A 23,345-nucleotide genomic window follows, 5' to 3' on the forward strand; every position below is an offset into this window, starting at 1 on the left:
GCATTAAATGAATACTAGACAAAGTGATAGCTCACAAACTTTGATTTTTATTTTTCCATGTGCTTTCTTGGCGGCCTTTTTATTTGTTGTGCTCAAAACCCACTGCTTTTTAATGATTAATATTGGGATGGAAGATATTTCCTTAGCTGGCAAGAGATTATGGTATCATTAAGTGACTTGGTTGCTCTAATAATGGTATAACTGAGCATGAAGACTATTTTGAAAGTGGTTCAATAAAGTTCATTTGAGTTCATAGAAGCTTAAATTCACTTATCTAATCATTTCCATTTAGTTCTGTGTTGCATTAAGATATCTGCGACCGAAAAAGCATGTGAAAAAAATGTATAGCAAACGGATTTAAATTTCTAAAACATTTAGGTTCTATTTCTTGAGGTTGTATGAAATACAGCATTCTGTCCTAAAGTAAGGATTCTTTAAATCAGAAGGCAGCAAGAAAATTTACTGGAAACTTGTTTTTGTGGGACTGGAGTCTTATGTCATCTGAAAGAGTTACTGTTGCAAGCTGTTACAGTTGTTGTAAGTTAGGAGGTTTTATGGACATAAATATAAAAATAGCACCTTTCAGATATTTATATTCATTAGCAGTGCAAAAATCTGACCTTGAAAAGCCATGACTGAAAGGTAAGGATTAATACATAAAGAAAATGGAACAACTCTACAAAAGAAGCTTTAGAAAAAGTCCATTAGTTGATCTTAGGAATCACTCATCAAGTTAATTTTAGAAGCAGACTATCAGCTGAAATTGACAGAGAATTCATTTAAAATAGATGTTTCCATGCCTGAGCCATATCCATTAATAAATGACAATATTTAAGTACTCAAGACCAATGAAGTAGAAGACGGAGTGAATTGTAGGCTAAGGATCTGGATTCATTTTTCGCTTTACCCTTCTGTATGTAGCAAAGAAGTTCTCAAGGTGTTCTCAGTGCCTGCAAACAGGTATTGCATGTATTGTTAGAAATGCAAATTCTCAGGCCCCATCCCAGGTGGCTGAATCAGAAACATGGGGTGAGGCGCAGCGTCCTGTGTTTTAGCGCTCCTGGGGGTTCTGTTGTACACTACAGTCTGGGAATCAGACACATAATAGTGACTATTCTACCAAGTTATGGTCAGGGTCAATTAATAATTGTTCAGTGCTCGGAAAGTGTAAAACATTGGTTAATTGTGAGGAATTGTATTAGTTGCTGGTTAATCAAATCTAAAGTGAAAAGAAAGCCTAATGCAAGAATGAGTTTACCTGATAATGTGAGTACTAAAAAACTGAAAACACTCTCTTCCTGTCTTTTCTTTCCCTTTGTTTTATCTTTGTCATCTTGCCCAACGTTGTTTAGCAGGATTGCTGCTCAGAATTTGGGCAGGTACTGATGGAGGCAAACCTTGTTTATTTAACAATCGTGAAAACATTTGCGAGCCCGCTGAGGCTGTTTCTGCTCTTCTGTTCCAGTGCACTGCGAGGCCAGTGAATGGGGCCCTTGGAGTCCATGCATGAAGAAAGGAAAAACATGCGGCTTCAAAAGAGGGACCGAAACCAGGGTCCGAGAAATCACTCAGCATCCGTCAGCAAAGGGTAACCTGTGTCCCCCAACCAGTGAGACAAGGAAGTGTACAGTGCAAAGAAAGAAGTGTCAGAAGGGGGAACGAGGTACAGTCATGCTAAAAAGTTGTGCTTGTTTGAAATGTCATAATTTGATGCAAATTTCACTTTACTTCTTAGGACACATTTAGCATTATCACTGGTGTCTAAAGCCCTAAAATGTGTACCAACCAAAGAATATGTTGGCTGTAAATTACAGAACACAGATGTGTCATTTTTTTAAATGGAGCTGATATCAGAACTTTCAAGTGCTGTAGAAGGGTGCTCACTGACTCCTGATGAAGGAGGGAGGCTGCGTCATGGGAATTTAGGCTGTTTCGGGGGAAGCGGTGGATTAGCTCCCCTCCACTCCACCTTCCTAGTGCCTAGAAAACTTTCGGAGAGCCTCATAAACGCAAGGCCTAATACCATGTGGTATGAGACCATGGCAAAGGGACACCAGAAAACAAACTTATTCTTTTCTTCATTGCCTGCAAACCCAAGTATTGCAGTTAGGGTGTAAGCTTTTGTAGCTAAACATATCTTACAGGTAACATAGGATCTTAAAAATATTTAAATGGATATATGTTTTTAACACAGACTTTACATTTGAGGTAAAGAAGCAAGCAATATTTTATATAATACCAACATTAATGACATATTATCTTCCAATTTTTATTCATATTACACTAACTTTATGTACCAGACTACAGAACCTATTAGGTCAGTATTAAATAACTGTGTCAGGGCTCGTTCTGAAATCTTATGATTGCCAAGGAGAAATAAATATACCATTTAATACAGTGTTTTAAGGTGATTAAATATATCTAGAAGTTGTTGGTCTTTAAAGTTTGATTTTTTCATCTTTCTCACTAATGTCTTCAGCACCAGTGTCTACCAATATGTTATGTAGCTTCATATAAATATTGGTAGTTATCTAATGAGTCAATAAATCATTCCCTCAATTGACTGTCCTTGAAAGGAGTTTGGCTGCCTCTGTAGTTGAGCTTCCTTTGCTTATTTCATTCTTTGTTCATTCATTCATTCAAGATCATTTCATGAATTTTTACTTTATGGTCACATGCAGTGCTAAGCCCTGAAGATTCGCAACTGAGTAGGATACATTTTCTATCCTGAAGGTTCACTCAGAGCCCTGTGGAGGGTTGAAATGTTTAAACAAATCATAGCAATATTGTATATTAAGGGAGATTATATGTGTGTGAGCAAATTCAACAGGCACACACAAGAGGTGCTGTGCAAACTTGAATATTGCTCATATAAGAAAGAACCTGGGTCACCTGTACATTGCAATGCCTTTCACTATACCCAATGAACTGGTCATCATCAGAATGTATAAAGCCTGTTGTCATTAGTCATCAAGTAGTTAATGTGATAAAATTGAAGACATGGATTATTTTAAAGGGAACTTCAAGCTTTTGCAAATTTGTAAGAGGTTTTGATTAAAACTAGGTTTAAGGAATGAAAGTTGGCTGGTGAAAAAGGCTTTTCTGGCATTTGTTACCAATTAATTTAAAACATCTTAGATTTTAAAAGTTGGATTTGGAAATCAAATATTTCTTCACTCTACTTGTTGGTAAGCTACCATAGCCGTATATTTACTTATGTTTACTAAAGTTTCCTGAAAATTAATGACTTACAGGTGGACTTTATTCATGTTAGTCTTCCTACAAAGATCCTACATTACTAATCAGTATTCAGTATACTTGGTTTTTCAAATATAAGTGAAAAAAATCTTATTCGATAGAAAATTTTAATTACGATACTAATTACATTTTATTTTTTTATTTGAGAAAGTGGTCTTCTAATATATTTTGCTAGCACTTGACTTAAACATTAACATTAAATGTGTCAGTTTTTAAAACTAAGAATGGATAAGACAAATAATGTCACAAGAAGTTTAAAAATAGTAACCTGTGACATAAGCTTGGCTTAAAAGTTTCTTTCTGGTCTTTTTTTCCTCTCCTCTGATAGGATATGTTGACATTTTATATTTACAAAGGAACTTTATACAACCATAAAAATGTATGGGCTTATTCTTTTTCAAATTTCATAATGCATAGACAACGAAGTAGGAAATGTGGATTGCACTTACAATAAATACAAGATTTAGTTTCACTTTTATTCACCTTCACCCATCTTTTTACGTCTGTCAGAAATTTTTCTCAAGTAGCCTAAAAATTTAAGATAGAAAGGGAATCAGTTCTTCCTTCATTCCTTACTTCTCTAACCTAACAGTTTTTTCTTATATTCTTTTAATGGTAATTTATAAAATATCCTATTTGAACACAGAGAAACCAAATAGGGAAGTATTTATGACCTCTGGACAGACCACTACATCACATCAAGATAATATTAACCAGAATGCTCTCATTTAGGCTCTGAGATTTTCTATGTATATGTGTCAATGTGCATATATATACATATATATATGTAATAAAGTGTTAAAGATAAGCAAAATAAGGTGAGAAAGACATGATTTCTTCTACCACTAGAATAGTTATTATTGGAGCTGCTCTTAAACACTTATAGATTAATAAGATCTTTTAGATTCATGGCTGGAGCATTTCTGGGGAGTTAGCTAAAAGATAAGGCTTTTTAAAATAAAATTTGGCCTGAAAATCTTGTATTTAAACTTACATCTATTATCCCTGCCTAAGAGGTTAACAATAGACAGAGGTAGATAAGTCATATTTGGAAAAGGTGTAGAGCATGTGTTGAGGATTTTTTCTGCTGTGTTGTACTTGCCAAAGGCAGGGTCTCCGGGGAAGAATGATAAGATCCAGAAATGACTTTTCAAAATGTACACAAAGACACTGAATAGAAGGAACTAGGTTTTAGTATCAATGGGTTATTCTAGTTGTGAGATGCACATATATATTTGAAAAATTGTTTACTAATCATACACACACACACACATTTTTCTTTACTAACATTCTTCTCATGTTTAGAATGGTTATAGCAAATGAACCTGTGAAGAAAAATGCAATTTCTGTAGCCCCAAATCTGAATTTTTATCTGATGTACTACTTTTTTGTACCATTTAGGATTATTTCCCTTTACCTGAAATGCTACCCTTTAATCAATCTTAACTTCTCCATCAAGTATTAGCTTTACTAAGTTATTGCCTTTGCAATAATTTCTAGCTTGAGCTTATCTCAAATGAATGATGTATCTAAAATGTCAAATATATGTAGCATATTTTAAGAGATTATAAAGGCTAACAAGTAGACTACCATATATGTATTTAAACAATATATTGAAATAGAAGTAAACAAGGAGAAAATGCACTTTCAATAGTTGTCAACTTATATTCATTGACTCTTTTGATTTACTAGGTGTAACCATCTTAGATAAAGGGAAGTGAAACAGGACAATGAAATATATGTATGTCTGCATTTGATGCAAAAAGATGATTTGTGTATGTTGCGGGGAGGCAGAGGAAGGAGGACCCCTAAACATGTTTCTTATTCATTTTTACATTCCTTTAATTGACTGAAGAAAATGTCATATAGATATTGGGTTTTTAGTCAATTCACAAAGAAATTTTGTTCCTTGGCTAATTGCATGAAGAACATACTAATTAATAACATGCAATGCATGATCTTGGGCTAGAAACAGAAGAGAAGAGTAGTCACAGAAGAAATAGAGTTGGGTCTACTTTCTTGGTGTAGAGAAGAAATAATATCCCTCCCACCAGAGAAAGAGAACAGGAATCCATTAAAATATAAATGAATAAAATGTCCAGATACATTTCCAGGGGAGAAACAGTGTGGGAATTATTGCATTATTTGAACATATTGCAGGTTGCCTTTTGTGCCTTCCCTAAATTAAAAGTAAAGTAATAAAGTCTAGTAGGTTTTGCACAAAGGAAATGTGTTATATGTTAACTTATAAATTGCTATTAATCACAACTTCTAATACCACTATTATAAATATATAAATATGCATTGTTTATCATGAACACTATATTTAAAATTACAGCAAAAACAGTTTTAAAAAATCAAGGAGAAAAAAAAAAAGAGTCTTCTTGGTTCCTAGGTATCCTCTTCTGTTTGTTAGTTTACTTCTTAGAATCTTTATAACAACTATTCTAGTGATGAGTAGTTGAGTTTCTACAGGAAGGATTTATATTAAATATTCATTCAAATTCAAAACAAGATATTTAGCCAATATTTTCTGAACAGTTTTCAAAATCCAAATAGATGGATTCATTAGCTCAAAACTGTAGGATGCCAACTGGCTTAGAGTATGTAGATAATGTCTCTCCCCACCTTCCCTTCATGGAGGAAGACCAGCTGGCCTGCAGGCATGCATCCTGTTTAAGCACTGGAGGGTGGGAGTTTTCTGGTCTTTCTTTATACCCAATCAGTGGACTAGCCCTTTGACATAGGTCAGAGGAAATTTGGAAAAGTGCAGAGCTGAGATAATAATAGCATTAGAGACTGTGGTTCTCGACCAGCATGATTTTGCTCCCCAGGGGACAGTTCTGATGATCACAATTTCGGGGAAGGGAATGCTATAGGAATCTAGTGGGTAAAGACCAGGGATGCTGCTAAATATCCTACATTGCACAGGACAACCCCACGCAACAAAAATTATCTGCTGGTGCCAAGGAGGAGAAACCCTCATATAAACTCAACAATCTGCCTTTGTTATCACTCCTTGAGTTCTAGGCAGTTCCCACCCAAGTGGGTGGGTTGTTCAGATTCTGGGGAGGACCGGTTGCCACCAACAAAAACCTGTACATGGTGTGAACCCTTGGTAACAAGGACAAGATGATGGGACAGAGGGGAAAATAATTTTCCCCCAATCAATATAAAAATAACTAATTTTATTAAAAATTAATTTTCTTTTAATTTAAAATATTCAGCTATGTTAAAACCTCCAAGAAAGGTAGTCCATTGCAGTAAATAACACCTTTTGCTCTCAGGGAGATGTTCCCTAATCTTAAAGGCTATTTTACAATCCCGTTGTATATTCTTAAATGTCTCAGTTTTAATGAAAAAGCTCAGCAGAAAATAAGAAGCCTTTTATTTCATGCCTTGCAATCCTAGGTACTATACCATTTTTTTAAAATTCAACCATCAGTTATCTCTCTAATAAATAGCAAATTCATATTATCTCAATTTTGTAGGCATTCTAAGATCTGGGGGACATTATTCATGGTGGTCAGAATTCATGGTGAGAAACACTGTGTTACCATTATCCATGCAGTCGCCTCCTTGCCATGTGACAGAATAATCATTTTTAGGTTTCTCGGCTGTGTTGATGTGTACCTCAACATTCCTATTCTAAAACCATCTTTATAATAAATTATCTAGACAAATGCCTGTATTTTCTCAGATTTTTTGTGATGTTTATGAGTTTCTAATGCTTTTTGGCATAACACACATGGGTCAGTTTATTAAATAGAGTGGTAGCTGAGGTACACAAAGCATTATTCAGCCGCTAAGCAAACAATGATTTTACCACTGTTTAGATCCTGTGCACGAAAGTAAAGTTGTTCAGTTAGCTTTCGCTGCATAACAAATGACCTCAAAACATAGAGGCTTAAGACAAAAATAACAATATACAAAAAATAAAAATAAATGACAATAAATGTGAATGAGCGATTTAAGCTGAGATGCCCTGTGCAGTTCTGTCTGGGCTAACCTTATGTGGTTGGCTGGCTGAAGACTAAGGAAACTGGGCTATGTTTCTATTATCACAGTGGCTATGGGTTCTATAAGGTTTGAAGAGGGAGAGGAAAAGCAGTTTCTCTTGAAGAGGCTCTAAGGGAGATAAATGGTGATGCAAAGAGACTTGACTTGGGGTGGGGAACACACAATACAATATACAGATGATGTATTATAGAATTGTACACCTGAAACCTATATAATTTTATTAACTAATGTCACCCCAATACATTCATAGCAGAGTAAAAAAAGTAAATAAAACAATGAGCCCATAATGAGAAGGTAAGGCCATTCGAAAAAGTTAAAAATGTGTCTGTATGTGAGAGAGAGAGAGAAAAAAAAATAAACAAAAAGTAAAGGGGACTGAATTGAAGATTAAATGGAAAGAGGAAAACATACAGAATGGAACAGAAACATAGTGGATTAAGAGGTTTTGCAGAATGCGCCATTTACACCCATTCTGTCCGTGTTAATAATAATAGCCTACTGGTGCCAGGCACTGTGCTAGAAACTTTGTGTTTGGATTTGTCCATCAGTGAAAAAATGCACTTCATTCTATCCGGGGTCTGCTTTGACTGTAATACATAAGGATTAAATCATTTGAGTGCTGCATTCCCATTCATGATGCTGAAAATGATAGTTTTAATGTAAACAAGTTTGAGAATGTTCCGTTCCAGCGATATCACAGAATTTAATTGTAACCTGGTTGTATTTGCTTGGTCACACCTCTTGGGAGGCCTAAGGACAAGGTCTCCAGCCCTCTCTGCCGGGCTGCAACAATCTACAAAGTTAGTCTGTAACGCTTCTATGAAGAAGTTGCTGGAGTAGATAAAAGGAGAACAAGATAATGATCTATGGAAAGAATAATTCTTTTGTGCCTTCAACTGTGGGATGTCTTCTCTGCCAAAGAGGTTTCAGCAACACCAGCAGTTTCAAGGAGTGACTGTATTAGGGAGGTGGGAAAGAGGACAGGAGCATGAAAGGAGGAAGTGTCTTTTTGCTGGAGAAATGTTTACTTAGTAATTAGCAAAGGACAAGAAGGCCCTTTTGGAAACTATACTTGGGGGTCCAAAATTTAAATTTATGCTGATGCTCTCCCAGTCTCTCTCTAGGGAAGCCTCCTAATTGGCAGGGATCTCAGCTGGCTAGAATAGGCTGCAAAGGAAGCCAAGGTCCTGGGGTCATTTCTCCAAAGGGCCCGTTAACTCAGCTCTGCTCCACAGCCACAAGCTGTATCTTTAACCCTACTTAACCATCTTGAAGACATATATCAGCACATCAACATGGTGGTTACAGAAAGAAAGACGTATATTCACCTTGACACCAAAACAGAAAGTATGCAGAGATATTTCATTTTTGCCAGGCTAAACAAATGCCTTTGTAAATGTCTTAGCAAACTCTCGTGACGACCTCAGCTACTCATGGAGCAAATTGCAAAGATAAAAACTGTCCACACAGGTATATGTGACAAGTGAGCCGATCACTGATGCTCCTTACCTTTGGGCTGACATAAACGATGATGCCAACATCTAAAATATAAGATTCACAATGGCACGGACTTTTTTTGGCTTGTTTCTTTTGTTCATTTTATATCATAGACACTTAATAGTGTCTAGCACATAACCGGTGCTTTAGTAAGTATTTGTTAAGTGTATGAAGGTATCTTGGCCTGGCCTTTTATTTATTATTCCTACTCTGCCTTTTACAGATTGGAAAATACAATAGAAACAATCTCTTACACAACATCTCCTGTATCAATTATTGAGTGTGTTTTTACAAAGGAAGAAACAGTACTTTAGATAGTAAGAGAATGTTGGATGATGAGTTCTACTCCTTTTAACTTTTGTTTAAAGCACCCCACTTTTCATGTCCTAAACTGGAAATGCTGTTTTATAATTTTCCCGTCTTTCAGTTTCTCCAAATATATTATTTCCAAATATATGTAATTATTGCTTGAACAGAAAAACAATATATCAGTAGTTATCCCCCATAAATAATCCTTTTTCACCAAGCTCACTGTTAATGCCCCCCCCCATATTCATCAGACATTTTAGTTGAAAATGACAGATTTCAAATTACCTTAAGCCAAAAGAAAACTATTGGCTTGAAGAACAGCTTGCTCTAAATGCTTAACAATATCACTTGGCTCTCTCTCGCCGTTTCAACTCATCCTGCCTGTTTCTGATTGTTTATTGGCCTTGGTCTCCCTGCCGCAGAGAGCCTTTCTCCACTCGGGGGAAAGCTGGCTCTGGGCGGCTTTAAGTCTTTATCCACATTGCTCTCAATCCAAAAGGATAGTTCTCTCTCTCTTTCAGTGTTCATTCACCCCATCTCATGAATGGACTCAAATTGACCCTGCTTGGATCTCGTGTCCACCCCTGATCCAGTCCGAGGCAGGAGCACTGGGCTACTATGGTTCGTCTGCCTAAGCTGCATGCCCCTGGTTGAAGCCAAGGAACATATGGGCCATTTTGAGCGGCAAGTCTATGTAGAAACAAGGGGGCTAGGCTGACAAAACAACAGTTGCAAATGACACCCTTCCAAGAAAAATATTCAAATTTTACAAAATTCAGAAGCATATACTTTTCTATAATTCTTCCCAATATTATTTATGGGGAAAAATTTAAGTGAGGAGTAACTAAAGTTTTTTCCCATCTATTTTAGTCTAGAGAGTCATGCACAGACAGCATAATGCTAAGAATATTTTAATCTTTATTTATTTTACTTTTTTCCTGATTTCTCTGGTTTGCTAGAAACATTTTTATGGGAGTAAACTGGCTCTGAAATGAATAGGAAAAGAATCCACCGCTCATGTGAGTGGTCTCTGGGGCTGATTCGTGCAAGCTTAAGTAAAGACACGTCCATTTCCATTTCTAGTGCTGAGTGTTCTGTGTGAAATGTACCAGTGTGGGTAATGACCTTTTGCTTGATTATGTACCAGGCCACTGGAACGTTAAAATTAACTCAAACCTAATTACTGAACTCTTGTGTTTATACTGTGTATACACCACCCGGTCATAACTCTAGCCTCTGTGAGCCCAGGCTGCCATAATTGAGAAATTTGCCTTGTAAAGGGTTGTTTTGTTTATTTGTTGTTTCTGCGAGAAAAGGCTGCTTTTCCTATTTTTGCAAAGAATCAGATTTAGGAAAGAGTTTCTGAACAGAGTCCAATTGCATTTTATATCTCAGTGCACAACGTGCATTTTAAATGAGATATTCCTTTTACTTTTGCATCATATGAAATCTAGAAGTTTAGAAGCAATGGTGCTACTTGTTTTTTACTGATGTATTATAAAATGTCACATTTTTGGCAAGAAAATATCAACATACTAAAAAAATATATCAACATACTAAATTCATACTTGTGAAATATGAATAATTGCTAATTCCAAAAATAAGGCAGACAGAAATGTATGCATACAATGTAATTAGTAGAATGCTAATTTGCCAATTATTTTTTATAGAATATGGACATATGATAGTGAAACATCCCTCAGAATAATAAGTATGCACTATAAATATCAGATATGATACATATCCATTTTCCATGCAACACCAAAATCATAAAATAATTTGGTTTTATTTCAGATTTGTTTCAATAGCTAAGACACAGTTTACTAAAGTATTTCATAGGAACTATGGTGGATTTACACTTATTCAGTGTGTCAAATTTTGCTTTGAAATGTCCAGGAAAAGGAGTTTTTAAGTGTAATTTCTCTTTCTCAGCCCTTTGGTTTCCTACTATGTGCCTTGGTGCCCCTCTTCCTGTTTAGCATCTTGCCTTATCATCTTTCCCTGCCATGCCTGTAGGTTTCCTCAATTTTCAAAGAATATCTTCTCATAGGCTCATTGTTTTTTTGTGTGTTTAAAAATCTTCAAAATATGTTTAATACTTGCAATGTCAGTTTAGTGAAGTAAAAAAGTACTGAAATAGTTTGAAAGGCAGAACCATCGTAGTTCAACTCTAGATTAGCTGTTTGTCTCTTTGTTTCGTTTTTACAAAAGCATTATTTTTAGTTTTAATAATAGTATACAAGGTATGGTATGTATACATACCATAGTGAATATACAATATACCATAATGGCAAACATGGATAGTAAATTTTCTCCTGATTTTGCTCTTACTACTATAATAAAAATCTCTATAATGTTAATAAACTGGTGCACTCATTTTCTATCAGAGGTAAGGGTTGATACATAGTATTTAGAATACAGGCTCTGGAACCATATACCTGTTTTCAAATCTCAGTTGTGCTTTTAACCAGTTCTATGACTTTAAGCAAATTACTTAGCCTTTGGATACCCTGTTTTCCTCATCTGTGAAATGGGGATGATAACAGTAACTACCCCACAGTTACCTCGAGGAGTTACGTAGTGAGGAGTTAATGAGTTTGTATAAAACTCTTAGACTTGTGTCTGGCACATGGTAAGCATCCAACAATTGTGAGATTTAATACAAAGTGGAGTCCCAAACACTGAATGGATCAATAAAAGAATGTGCACATTATAAATATTAATGTGTTCTGCCAGATTACTTTCCAAAAAGGTTTTAACAGTTCATATTTGTGGTGTATCAGAAATGCCTGTTTTCTTATATACTTGGCAGACTGGATGCTACCAGTATTTTAAACTCTTGCCAATCTGATGAACTAAACAATAGTGCCCTATTGTTTTATTATTGGCATTTTGCTGCCCACTAGTAAGGCTAATCGTGTGATTTTTAGTTATTTGTATTTCTATGGGATAGCTATTTATATGCTTTGCCTATTTTTCTATGAAATAATTTCTAAATTAGTTGTAGGAACTCTTTATGTAGAAGGTACATTAATCTTTTTTCATGTGTATAGCAAATATTTTTCTTACTGTTATTTATGTTTACAGTGGGCTTTCCTATCTTTTAAATCAACTTTTCCTTCAAGGGTGCTGATTTTTTAAAAAACTTGTTAAATACTAAAATCTTATATGTGCGGGTGTTCATTCAATAAGCATGTATTGAACAGTTGTGTGCTAAACATAGTGCTAGGCACACTAGTGTAAATGTATTTATTCATGTGTACATATGATGATCCATACATAGAAGCCTTCTTGCCCTGTATCTTTCATAAACTCACTTCTGCCTCTGCCAATGTAATTAAGAGGAGAGACATGTTAGGACCAATCCTATTTCTCTTATATAGCAATAGCAACTTATGAAACATCAAAGTGAGAGAGTCAAAGGGGATCTTAGAGATGCATAGTTCACCCGTCCTTTTTTTGGCAACAAATGACACCTACACCTAAAGAGATTAAATGACTTTGCCCAAGTGACCTTGTCCCAATCCTGGCACATTGCAGTTTCCATTATATCATGCTGCTTTATGGACACAGTATTTTCTGTAATATTGTTTAATTGCTTTCCATTGACAACTATGTTGATGTTACTAATTCACTTTGTGGAACTATACAGATATTTAATAATGTGTCACCATACTACCTTTACCTGCTTTCTCTTCCTTGGAATCACTTCTTATCACCCCTATTTTTAAACAGCAAACAGAGCCACCTACTTGAGCTATGTTTTGATGCTACAATGGAAGAGAGAGAGTCTCCCTTCAATGAAATAGGTCTTTCTCAGGGAATTTGTTCTCATTGCCTGGTGTGACGTAGGGCCAGCTATGCTGGAAAGCAGATTTGAGCCTTAGGCTAGGAGAGTTCTACCTCTTAGAACTCTCTTAGGTGATCTGGGGAGGGATATCAAAAAAGGGGACCAAAAAAAAGGTAAGGAAGAGATAGGCAAGAGGTTTCTTATAGGGAGAAGAGCAGCCTTTATAATGCACATTTTATTGAGTCTTGCTTTGCTCCTGGTAATACATTACTGGACTATCTACAGATGCTTACAAGATGAGAAGATTGGATGAGAAAAGTCATTTTAAATGGGTTTTAGTAACAGAACCCTCTGCTTTATTGAAATCTTATGCAAAGCCCAATATATAAAACAGATAAAAATAGAAGTGCACGTTGTTGGGGAGGATGTGGAGGAATTGGAACCTTTGTGCACTATCGTTGGGAATGTAAAATGGTGGCGCCGCTGTGGAAAACAGCATGGTGGTTCTGCAAAAAATTAAAAATGGAATTACCATATGATCCACCAATTCCACATCTAGCTATATATCCAAAATAATTGAAAACAGGGTCTCAAAGAGATATTTGTATACCGGTGTTCACAGCAGCATTATTAACAATAGCAAAAAGAAGGAATCAACCCAAATGGCCATTGATAGCATTTGTTTACCCAGATAAATGAATAAACAAAATGTGCTATGTATACAATGGAATATTATTCAGCGTTAAAAAGGAAAATATTATGTCACATGTTACAACATGGATAAACCCTAAAAATGTGATGCTAAGTGAGATAAGCTAGTCACCAAAAGATAAATACTGAATGATTCTGCTTCTATGAGATACATAGAACAGTCAGATTTATTGGAGACAGACAATAGGACGGTGGTTGCTAGAAGCTGGGGTGGGGGATGCGGAATTATTTAATAGGTACAGTTTCAGTTTTGCAAGACAAAAAGATTTGTAGAGATGGATGGTGCTGATGGTTGCACAGCAATGTGAATGTACTTAATTCTGAGGATCTGTGAACTTAAACATGATTAAAGTGATTTTATGCTATGTGCATTTTACCACAACTCAAAAGAATTAAAAAATATAGAAGTGCTTGTATTGAAGTAAGGGCTAACCAACCAACAGCCCTGTGCTAGAGTATTCTATATGAAACCATGAAAGAAAATGGTTTATAAAATCTCTTTTATGTTTTTCAGTTAGATTCAGATGATAAAATCTGAACTTGATATTCCCACAGACCCTTTACTACAGTAAAGCACAATATTTTTTCTTAAGAAAATGCTTGAATCTCGGGAGAAAATGTTCCAGTGTGCCCCCATGCCATCACTCAGAGGTGATGTCAGATGTCACAGTGTATATTATGCTGTAGCTGTGGGATGTTCAGGGTGACAAGAGGTAAGGATCTGTGAACACTAGCTCTCTGGGGATACATTAACATGTTGGACTTTGTTCCATTCTGGGTTTTCTCCTCAAATCTGTATTCACTTATACAAATTTATGGTAATGTCACTTCCACATTTGTCATCTGTAGGAACAACTCTATGGAAAAGAGACGTGAACTTTTGTAACATTCCTAGCACATACACTGTACACATGACCTTTCACTTGTAGTAATGTTCAACGTGTGGCACCATATAATTTTGAAGACCATCTTTTCTTGTTTGTCCCACCTAATACCCTGGTACAATGCCTTTTTTCAGGAATTCTGTCATTTATATCTCCTTTTTGATTGCTAAATGTGTAATCTAAAACACTATGTTGCAAACCAGCCTTAAATTGGCTAAGAGCTGAAGTACTCTGAACACTTTTTATATAAACTCTAAGGAGGTCAGATTTAGAAAAATCTCAGCTGCTCTACTTGGATCCCATGAGTCACTGACCATTTATAATTAATATTAATAAATGGCAGATGACAGATGTTTATTGCTTAACTAAAAATGTGTGTGCAATACTAAATTAAAAAAAAAAAAAAAAAAAGTTAAAGACCCAAAGGGCTTGAATATATGTATTTGGAGTAATGAAAAGAGTAAAACCACCAACATGTGATCCAGAATCCTCTAACTGCAGGCACCACAGTTTCATAGGAAATATAAAAGTATTTTCAATTCATCATATTAAAATTGGATTGTCGTGAAAATCTATCCATTTAACCGAAAATGCCTCTTTTACAAGCCTAGGTTTCTCTAGAAACGAGGCTTATGAATTATTAATGTGACCTTAACTATTGATCTCGCTGTCTAAAACTAAATTGTTGGACATGTACAGCTTTTATAATCAGAAATTTTTAAAACATAGTATCCAGATCCTGAGTTGGTTTAAATTTTAATGTACCATGGATTCCCACTAAATAGTATAACAACTGGAAGGGAATTTATTCACCTCTGGACATAAGAAGTTAGGACACAGTAATTTAGTTGCATAGTTGTATTATTTTGGGAACCTGATGATTAAATTGAAGATTAAGATAACTTCTGATTATTGGAGTAGTAACAACAGTTTTCTAAGGGAATTACAAAATGGACCCCAAATCATCTTACAAAAAGCCAAAAGACAGGAAAATAACTTGCTTGGGTTTCCTGTCCTTACTCAAATTCAATAACCATATCTATTGACATAAATTCTTTCCAATTGGGCTGTGGTTTAATAATATGATTTGTCTAAATCTTGGCAAGCTGCATATGTAGCCTATGTAGTCTTTTAAATATTCTGGGTATCTTTTCATTATTGTTATCAAGTCCATTTTAAAAATGAGGAAATTGAGGCATTGAGTGTAAGTAATCAGGACTAGAACGTGGATCTTTAGTCTATTAATCCAACCTTCCCATGCTTTCTTTCAACACTTCACCACATGACCATTTATTTCTATTTGTCTGACCTTTTCTAATTTTATCCACCACACATGTGGTTGGCATTAGCCATTATTTTTTATTATTGCCATTGTTGTTGCTGATAAAGTTGAGAATGTTCTATTTCTACCACAAAATCTGCTATCTTTATATTTTACAACCATTCTGATCTTCAAAAAACAAACTTGAACTTAGTGAGCAAAATGTCCAATGAGTCCCCCTTTTGCCTCAAATCACAAGGATGTTTTAAACCCAACTGGTTTTCACAAATTGCCAACATCCTATTCAAATGTAGTAAGTGGTTATGTTAGCTGTATCGTAATGTCTAAACAAAGACGCTGCCAGTCAATAGAGTCAGTGACCTTCGGGCTCTTAAGTGCTTTGTGCAGTTTTCACAGGGTTATGTTTGGATATGGGTCCTAATAAAGATCCTTGTTTAGCTTTTTAAAAGGTCATGAAAATCAATACCCCTTCCAACTACCATAAAATAACATTGAAGACATAAAAAATGAAATTCACTAAAAAATGTATTTCAAAGGTTCAGATTTTCAACTCAATTTATGAAGTACTGTATATATGGTCTCCTAAGTGTCATGTGAATCAGTGGATATGCCAGACATGGAGCAAAGTTCCAACCCCAGGAGGCTTCCAAGCTTGAGGCAAGCTGCAAGTGGACAGAGTTCCAAGAGAGAACACAATGTGCATGTGCAAGGAAAGCAGATGCAGCATGACTTTGGGTTTGTTCTTTGGGAACTCACGACTATATGGAAAATCACATGCTGCTCTCAATTGCTGTAGACATCTGCTGAAGGCACGTGAGCTCGAAGCTAAGGCAATGGTGCAAAATTCCCCTTGGAATATTACTAGAAACAAGGGACACTGACCACAGAATGAGAATTTCATTCTAACATTATAAATGTCCAGCATGCTCCTCCAAGGTGGCAAACAGGGGGCAGTAAGCTATTTGTTTTAAAAAAGATGGGAGTATTTATTCCCTGTAATAATATTGTTTGATACCTATTTACAGCCTTTAGTTTGGGATATCAAAGGCCTGCCCATTTCTAATGGTGTGTTTGTAATACCTTGCTCTTAGCAAAGGCTTAAAAATTTAAAGAGTCTTTTAAATATTTTTGAGGCATGAAATTGAGCTCACAAAACAAGCTTAATGGCAAGTTAGTCAGAAACACATGGATATGTTTCCTTTAAATTACATACAGATTTTTAGAATTAAGATGTGGTAAAACCTACTAAAAGTCTATTAAGACTTCTAAAGCACTTGAAACATAATTAAATATTTCTTTTTCAAATTCAAGGATGTTCTAATGGAAATAGCAAATTGGTGGTTGTCATTTTGGCATTGCCTGTGTATTTTTACGAACACTGAATTTAGCTTCGTTTTGGAATAGTGGATACGCTCCCATCAGGAAAAGACTAAGAGGTGTGAAGAAAGCAAACGAAACATGGGATGTTAAGAAATCAGGGTAATAGATGCATAATGAAACTGCCCCATGCTGGATTTTATTTAGCTGCTGTCGTCCTGTGGGCAGATGAGGGCCATTGCTTTTCAAGTTGACCTCACTGCCACCATATTCTCTAAGATGAATAGAATGGAACGTTCCCCTCAACGATTAAATATGTGTGTGCTACACAGTAGTTAAAAATAATACATCGGAGTCAGAGAACTGGAAATATAGTCACCAACGCATTTTTTAAAACAAAGCTTATTCTGTGATCTGTTTGTATTCATTCTAAGTTATACAGTAGGTTTCCATTTGAAGTACTCAGTAAAATTCTCCTGAGCCAGCTTTGTGGGGTGTCTGGCAGAAATAGTGTTTAGATTTATGGTGAAGCTTTCTATCTTTGGGCAGTTTTACCTTAACTTTTTAAACTAGCCATAAAATCATGTGGGTGAGGAACTCTTAGACTTCTTTCATTTGTATCTCTAACTTTAGACACAAATGCATGGAAATTTATTTGATTTTAAAACTTCCTAGTGAATAGATTTTTATATCACATTTTACATGAAAAAAGTGATTTTCCCGCTTACTATAAACACTCGATGCTCACTTCGCCATTCCCTTTACATTCTATAATCCATTTGTCCTCCAACATATACATTTTTCCAGTACATGTTTGTTGATTTGTAATTTTATCCCTATATTTGACCCTTAGTGTCTCTTCCCTTCTGGGATGGCCATTTGTCTAACTTAGAAAATAGAGTTCCTCTCTGAAGATACAGTCCCAAAGCACAGTATTTAGATTTTGTTGGCTTCGGGGTGGGAGAATGCATCCTTCTGAATATTGAATACCCAGATAATTCAGAGAAGTCAGAGCTCTGCCAGTCTGAATTACAGAATGTATTTGAAAGACATACAATTCTGTCACTTTCTTCAACTGTATACGGCTAATCTGTTCCTGCCAAGTGGATATTGGTTAGGTGACTGCTTCAGTTATCAAACAGTATTGCCCGGTAACATTTTTTTCCATACATGATATAAAGTGCTGTAAAGCTTTATACTTTTTGATACTTTAAATACCTCTAAAAACAACTGTTTCCATTTTGAATCTACTTAAAAATCTTTCTTCTCCCTGATGATACTGCAAAGGTCAATGTTAATACACCTATCGTAGTGCCTTCTCAATCATAAATTCCACGTTCGTGGATTTATAGCTGATTTTTTTTTTATTACTCAGCCTGATTTCTGCGTCTCTTGTCTCAGTCTAAAAACTAGTAAGACTAGATCTAGTATCAAACCTAGATATTCTTAAAGACTGTATTCTTTAAGACTAGTTCAAGAATTTTATAATACTGGTGAGAGAGAACACATTATATTGAATAAGGATATTGTTAACTATAGGCTAAGATTAATCTTAAATTGTCTTATTATATGCATTATGTATTTATCATCAAAAAACACCACTATTATTTTAAAATACGTATAAAGTGCCCATCTGAAAATGATATGCTGCTGGATGTTTTGTAATGTTAAGCAGATGCAGAGATAAATGCAAAAGCAAATTCCAGAGTATTTTTGTAGCCATGAAACCACCATAAAAAGAGGTTTGTGACCCCAACATTACCTTAACATTGTTTTCAGCATTTCATATTTAATTATAGTAGATTACTCACCAATATAATAAATATAGATTTATGAGATACTTTAATGTTCTTAAAACAAATGAAAACCACCCAAGAGGAGCCTCACCAACCCTGAGGTTGTCCAGATTGCATTGGCTGAGATTAAGTGGAGGATCATTCATCTCCAAGGGTCATGCAATTAATCTCAGAGTGGGAGTTAAAGCAATGACTAAGCAGAAAAGGAAGCTGAAGTACAAGCCTGTTACAAAAGGGGTTGGAGCTCCAGTGTCAGGGAACTTAATTTCCTCTTTTTCTTTTTTGTGAATAGACCTAAAATATCACTGCTTACTATCAGCTTCTTTGAGCCCTAAAATCCCACTTGTTTGGTTATTTTTCATGACTATTTTGATATGGTCAAACAGATGAAAATATTAAGTTTTTTAAAGAGCACAATGTGTTTTAATTCCTAGGGGGGATAAAGGCACTTTATCTTAGGAGTCACCAGAAAGTAATTTTAAATGAATTTATGATAATCCAGAGTTTGGACAATGAAAAAACAAACGATGTACTTTAAAGAAGAAATTTTCTACTCAAAGGTGTATATCTTTATTCAATTTCAAATAAAGTTAAAACTCATCTTCATTTAACTCAGGTGACACCTATTGGAAAAATGAATTTCTTATAGCTGAATTATTATACTCTTGATAATCTCTATGATTCCTTGTGGCGGCGCATTTTTATTTCTAATAAACATTACCTTTTCTCCCCCCTGTCCTCCACTTACTAAGATTCTCAAACCTCACATGTTAAGCAAGACTTCTTTTGAACTTGGTCCTTCCTTAATGGGAGCGTCTTTGTCTAAATGGGGAGAATTCTGACACAAGATTGGCCTGCCTTTGGGGTTTTTTATGTGATGTGCCATGGCCAATGGCTTATAAAAGTGACTGCTAAGTCTATTGTTCACGTCAGAGTTCCCACTGGATATTTTTCTCATTCTTTGGGAATTTAAAAGAATAACAAATAACTAACAAATTGTTAAAAACTATAACACGTTACCCAATTCCTGGCAATAAGCCAATGAGCCTAAAATCTGCTTAAATATCACAAATGTGAATTCCTAGCCTTTCAAGCTACCACTTGTGTCAAATGCTCACCAGTGAGAACCCGGTATCTCAGCTGCACAGAAGAGACACGCGCGCCTGGTAGCTGCCAGCTGTGAGGTTCTGCTTCCTTAAACCCGGCAGGTCATACAGCAGCCAGAAGCTACGCGTTTCCCCTGAGGGGGCAGAAGGCAGTGCCCTGTCAGAAAGAAGACGTGAATGCAAATGTAATCTTAAATCGATTTGAGGTTGGCACCAAATGTTCCATGTCAGTGTGAGTGGAACTTATCACAGTCATAAGAACTTAACTCTATATTCTATTAGAATTAGTGATCAGGTGAGAACTGAGTATGTCACAAGCTATCGGAACACATAAACAAAGCTGGGTGGGAAACTAAAGTGGTGAAATAAGAATTGAAAAGTTTTACAAAATGTAAACTGAAAAAAACTCACAAGAAGCCAAACTTTTTTTACAAATGTGTTTGTTTTTCCTCAAAAGTCAATTGTAAGTGCTGTCCAGGGAAGGGAGTCAGGGAGAGCCAAATGGTGATCTTAAAGTTTTGTTTTTGTTATTGAGGTTTTATTGTTACCTTTCTTCCCCCCAAAATAGAATGATGAAGTAAATTTTATTATGGTAGGATTAGTCTCATAATCTGTGGGATATAGTCCTTCTTTGACTCATTTCTGAAATAGAAATGAACCTGGCATTCATTGAGTATTAATAGGTATTTACTTAACTGCTTTTCTAGGGCTAGGCATCCTATGAGAGAGTCTTTATCATTGTCTTGAATCATAATATCAAAATGTTAACTAGCTATATTTCACTCTATATATTTTTTAAGAGATTATAATATAGTTGACAAGCAGAGATATTTTGTAGAATTTGGGCTACACAACAGTTATAAATGTCACAGACAACTTCTTGAGATTCTCTCAGATATCTCTCAGATACCCCTTGTCACATAATCATAGTAATTAAAAAAATAAAATGATTAAATTTAGGGCAACTTAGTTTCAGGTACCTCTTCAAAGACTTTTCTAAAATGATTGGGTGTCTGATAAACATAGTCTGTGCTACAAGTATGCTTAGTTGTAAGTCAGGATACATAGTAAATTATCGATTTCCTATGAATTTTCAAAAAAACACATTCTGTGCTAAGTGTCAGCATCAACATGATAAGCATTTACTGCCTTGGTTAAATATAGCATATAACATAGTAATGATATATATAAATATATATGCTACATATATAATCATAGGCATTTTCCAAAGGATGTTTATATTTTGTGAACTTTTATAAATGAAATCAATAAAATATATGTAGTTACACAAAATGCATATTGTTCTAGATTTCAACTAGATTTTTTCATATTATACTTCAAAAGAATGAGACTATTTCTGAGAAAGGAGCATCTGTGTCTTTTCACATATAACTTTTCTTGATTATTTCTAGGAAAGCAGACTAAACATGCAGTTCTGACATAATGCAGCATCCCATTTTGATTTCTGGTTAGCTCAGAAGCCTTCACCAGCTGAAAAAAAGTCTCTGAAAAGGGCAAAACTTTCTGACCTCAGGAGGTTCTGATAGGAAGAACTGAAGCAGTGAACACTGAGAGTAGAGAAAACATTGGAATAAATTCCCCAAAGTTCTGTAACCACACTGGTGTGGGCGCATGGAGAAAGGCATAATTTCATTCTCAAAGAATCTCCCTGTTTTCACATTCTTTCATTTCTCTCAAAGCTGATCTTACAGATGATATAGTCCAGATGAATTTCTGCTTAATAGGAATTCTTGTTCACAAATTGACACTGAGAGTGTATCCACCATGTTATCTAAAAATAAGATGGGGTGGATCCACCTTGTTTCAAAATTTGGCTAATAATTAACCAGATCATTTTCTTAAAAAAACAAATTTTTGGTTCTCATAGGAATTGAATAAGTAGTAGAGGTATGAACTTAAAAAAAATAAAATGTGGCTCTTTCGGACACTTTGGCTGCTTTTGATGAATTATTTTGCATCAGGCCATCGATAAATTTAATTTCTCCAAATTTCCTGGAATAAAATTTCCAGAAAGGAAATTAAGGTGCTTATATTTTAACACTCTGTGTAGACAAGTTAGGTGCTATTCATAACTAGGATGACCTATTCAGGTTACCTGGAACATTTGAACAGTGGTACAAAACTGTTTTTGTCCTATATTTATGAACTGAAACATAAGAAAACTGTTACAAAGTTTGAGCTCATATTAGTGCTCTATTTATTGTTATAAATTACCAAAAATTTAGTGTGTTAAACAAAACAAATTTATGATTTTATAGTTCTATAAGTCAGAAGTCCAATACATGCCTAATAAGCTAAAACTCAAGGTGTTCGCAGGGCTGCTTCTTTCTGGAGGCTCTAGGGGAGAATCCAGTTCCTTGCCTTTTCCAGCTTGCAGAGTGAGCCAATATTCCTTGGCTCATGGCCCCTCCCTCTGTCTTCAAAGCCACAAATGGCAGGTTGAATCCTTTTCACGTAACCTCTCTCTGACCCTTCCGCCTCCCACTTTTAAGCACCTTTATAATTAGACAGGGCCTGCCTGGATAATCCAGGTAATCTCTCTATCTCAAAATCAGCTGAGAAGCAACTTGCATTATATCTGCGATCTTAATTCCCTTTGCCAGGTTCCAGGATTAGGACAATGTCATTTTTGAGAAACTATTAGTCTGCCTACCATGGAGCTGTTCCAGAAAAATAGGTCATGCTTCTTAGAAATTTGAAGGGCCCCCAATTTACCTAATACTCTCCTAGTGGACCCTAGGTTGATGGTCACCAAGCCAAGGACAAACATTAACTGGCATTGCTCATTTTTGTGAACTGGACACTCACACTGATGGTTTCCTCAATGAGAAATTGTTGACAGAGTCGGTTAAGTCTGCCCAGTCTTTTCATTATTCTCTCTGTCTTTCCATACTAACTATCTCTTACTGATTTAAAAAGGAAAGTTAATTTTACTTATAAACAAACTGTAGAAAAATATGAATAAATTTATCATCCTTAATGCATGAATGCATGTGTTGTGCATATTAATCAGAGGACATACTGAAGTTTAGAAATTGGAAGCTGGATGCGATGATACTGTGAGTAAGCCTTGTATCCTCACTGCTCCCAGCTGGGATGATGTAATGACACTATGCCTCATATAGAACAATTTTATTTACTAGATCACATCATCACAAAAAGCAAGGACATCTTTACTAAGAACAGCATAAAGAAAGAGACAAAGTAATATAATTTTGACCAAGGAAAAGTAACCTAATAAAATAAATTGATGCCCAACTACAAAATCTATTTTTATGTGTAAAATTGTCACTAAACTATTTTGTTGTGTAGGCCTTATGGTATCGCCACTCATCTTGCTTTGTGTAATTCTGG

General features: G+C 35.4%; 1 protein-coding gene across 1 annotated transcript in view; it reads left to right on the plus strand.

Annotated features, from left to right (window-relative positions):
* Nucleotides 1–23,345, plus strand: part of RSPO3 (R-spondin 3) — a 75,011-nt gene that overhangs the window by 35,941 nt on the left and 15,725 nt on the right. Inside the window, exon 4 of the mRNA XM_016212895.2 lies at nt 1,466–1,663. Within this exon, the coding sequence (XP_016068381.1) occupies nt 1,466–1,663 (198 nt within the window). The remainder of the gene's footprint in view (nt 1–1,465; nt 1,664–23,345) is intronic.

The sequence above is a fragment of the Miniopterus natalensis genome, chromosome 5 (assembly GCF_054644295.1).
Source record: "Miniopterus natalensis isolate mMinNat1 chromosome 5, mMinNat1.hap1, whole genome shotgun sequence".
In the NCBI taxonomy this organism is placed as follows: Eukaryota; Metazoa; Chordata; class Mammalia; order Chiroptera; family Miniopteridae; genus Miniopterus; species Miniopterus natalensis.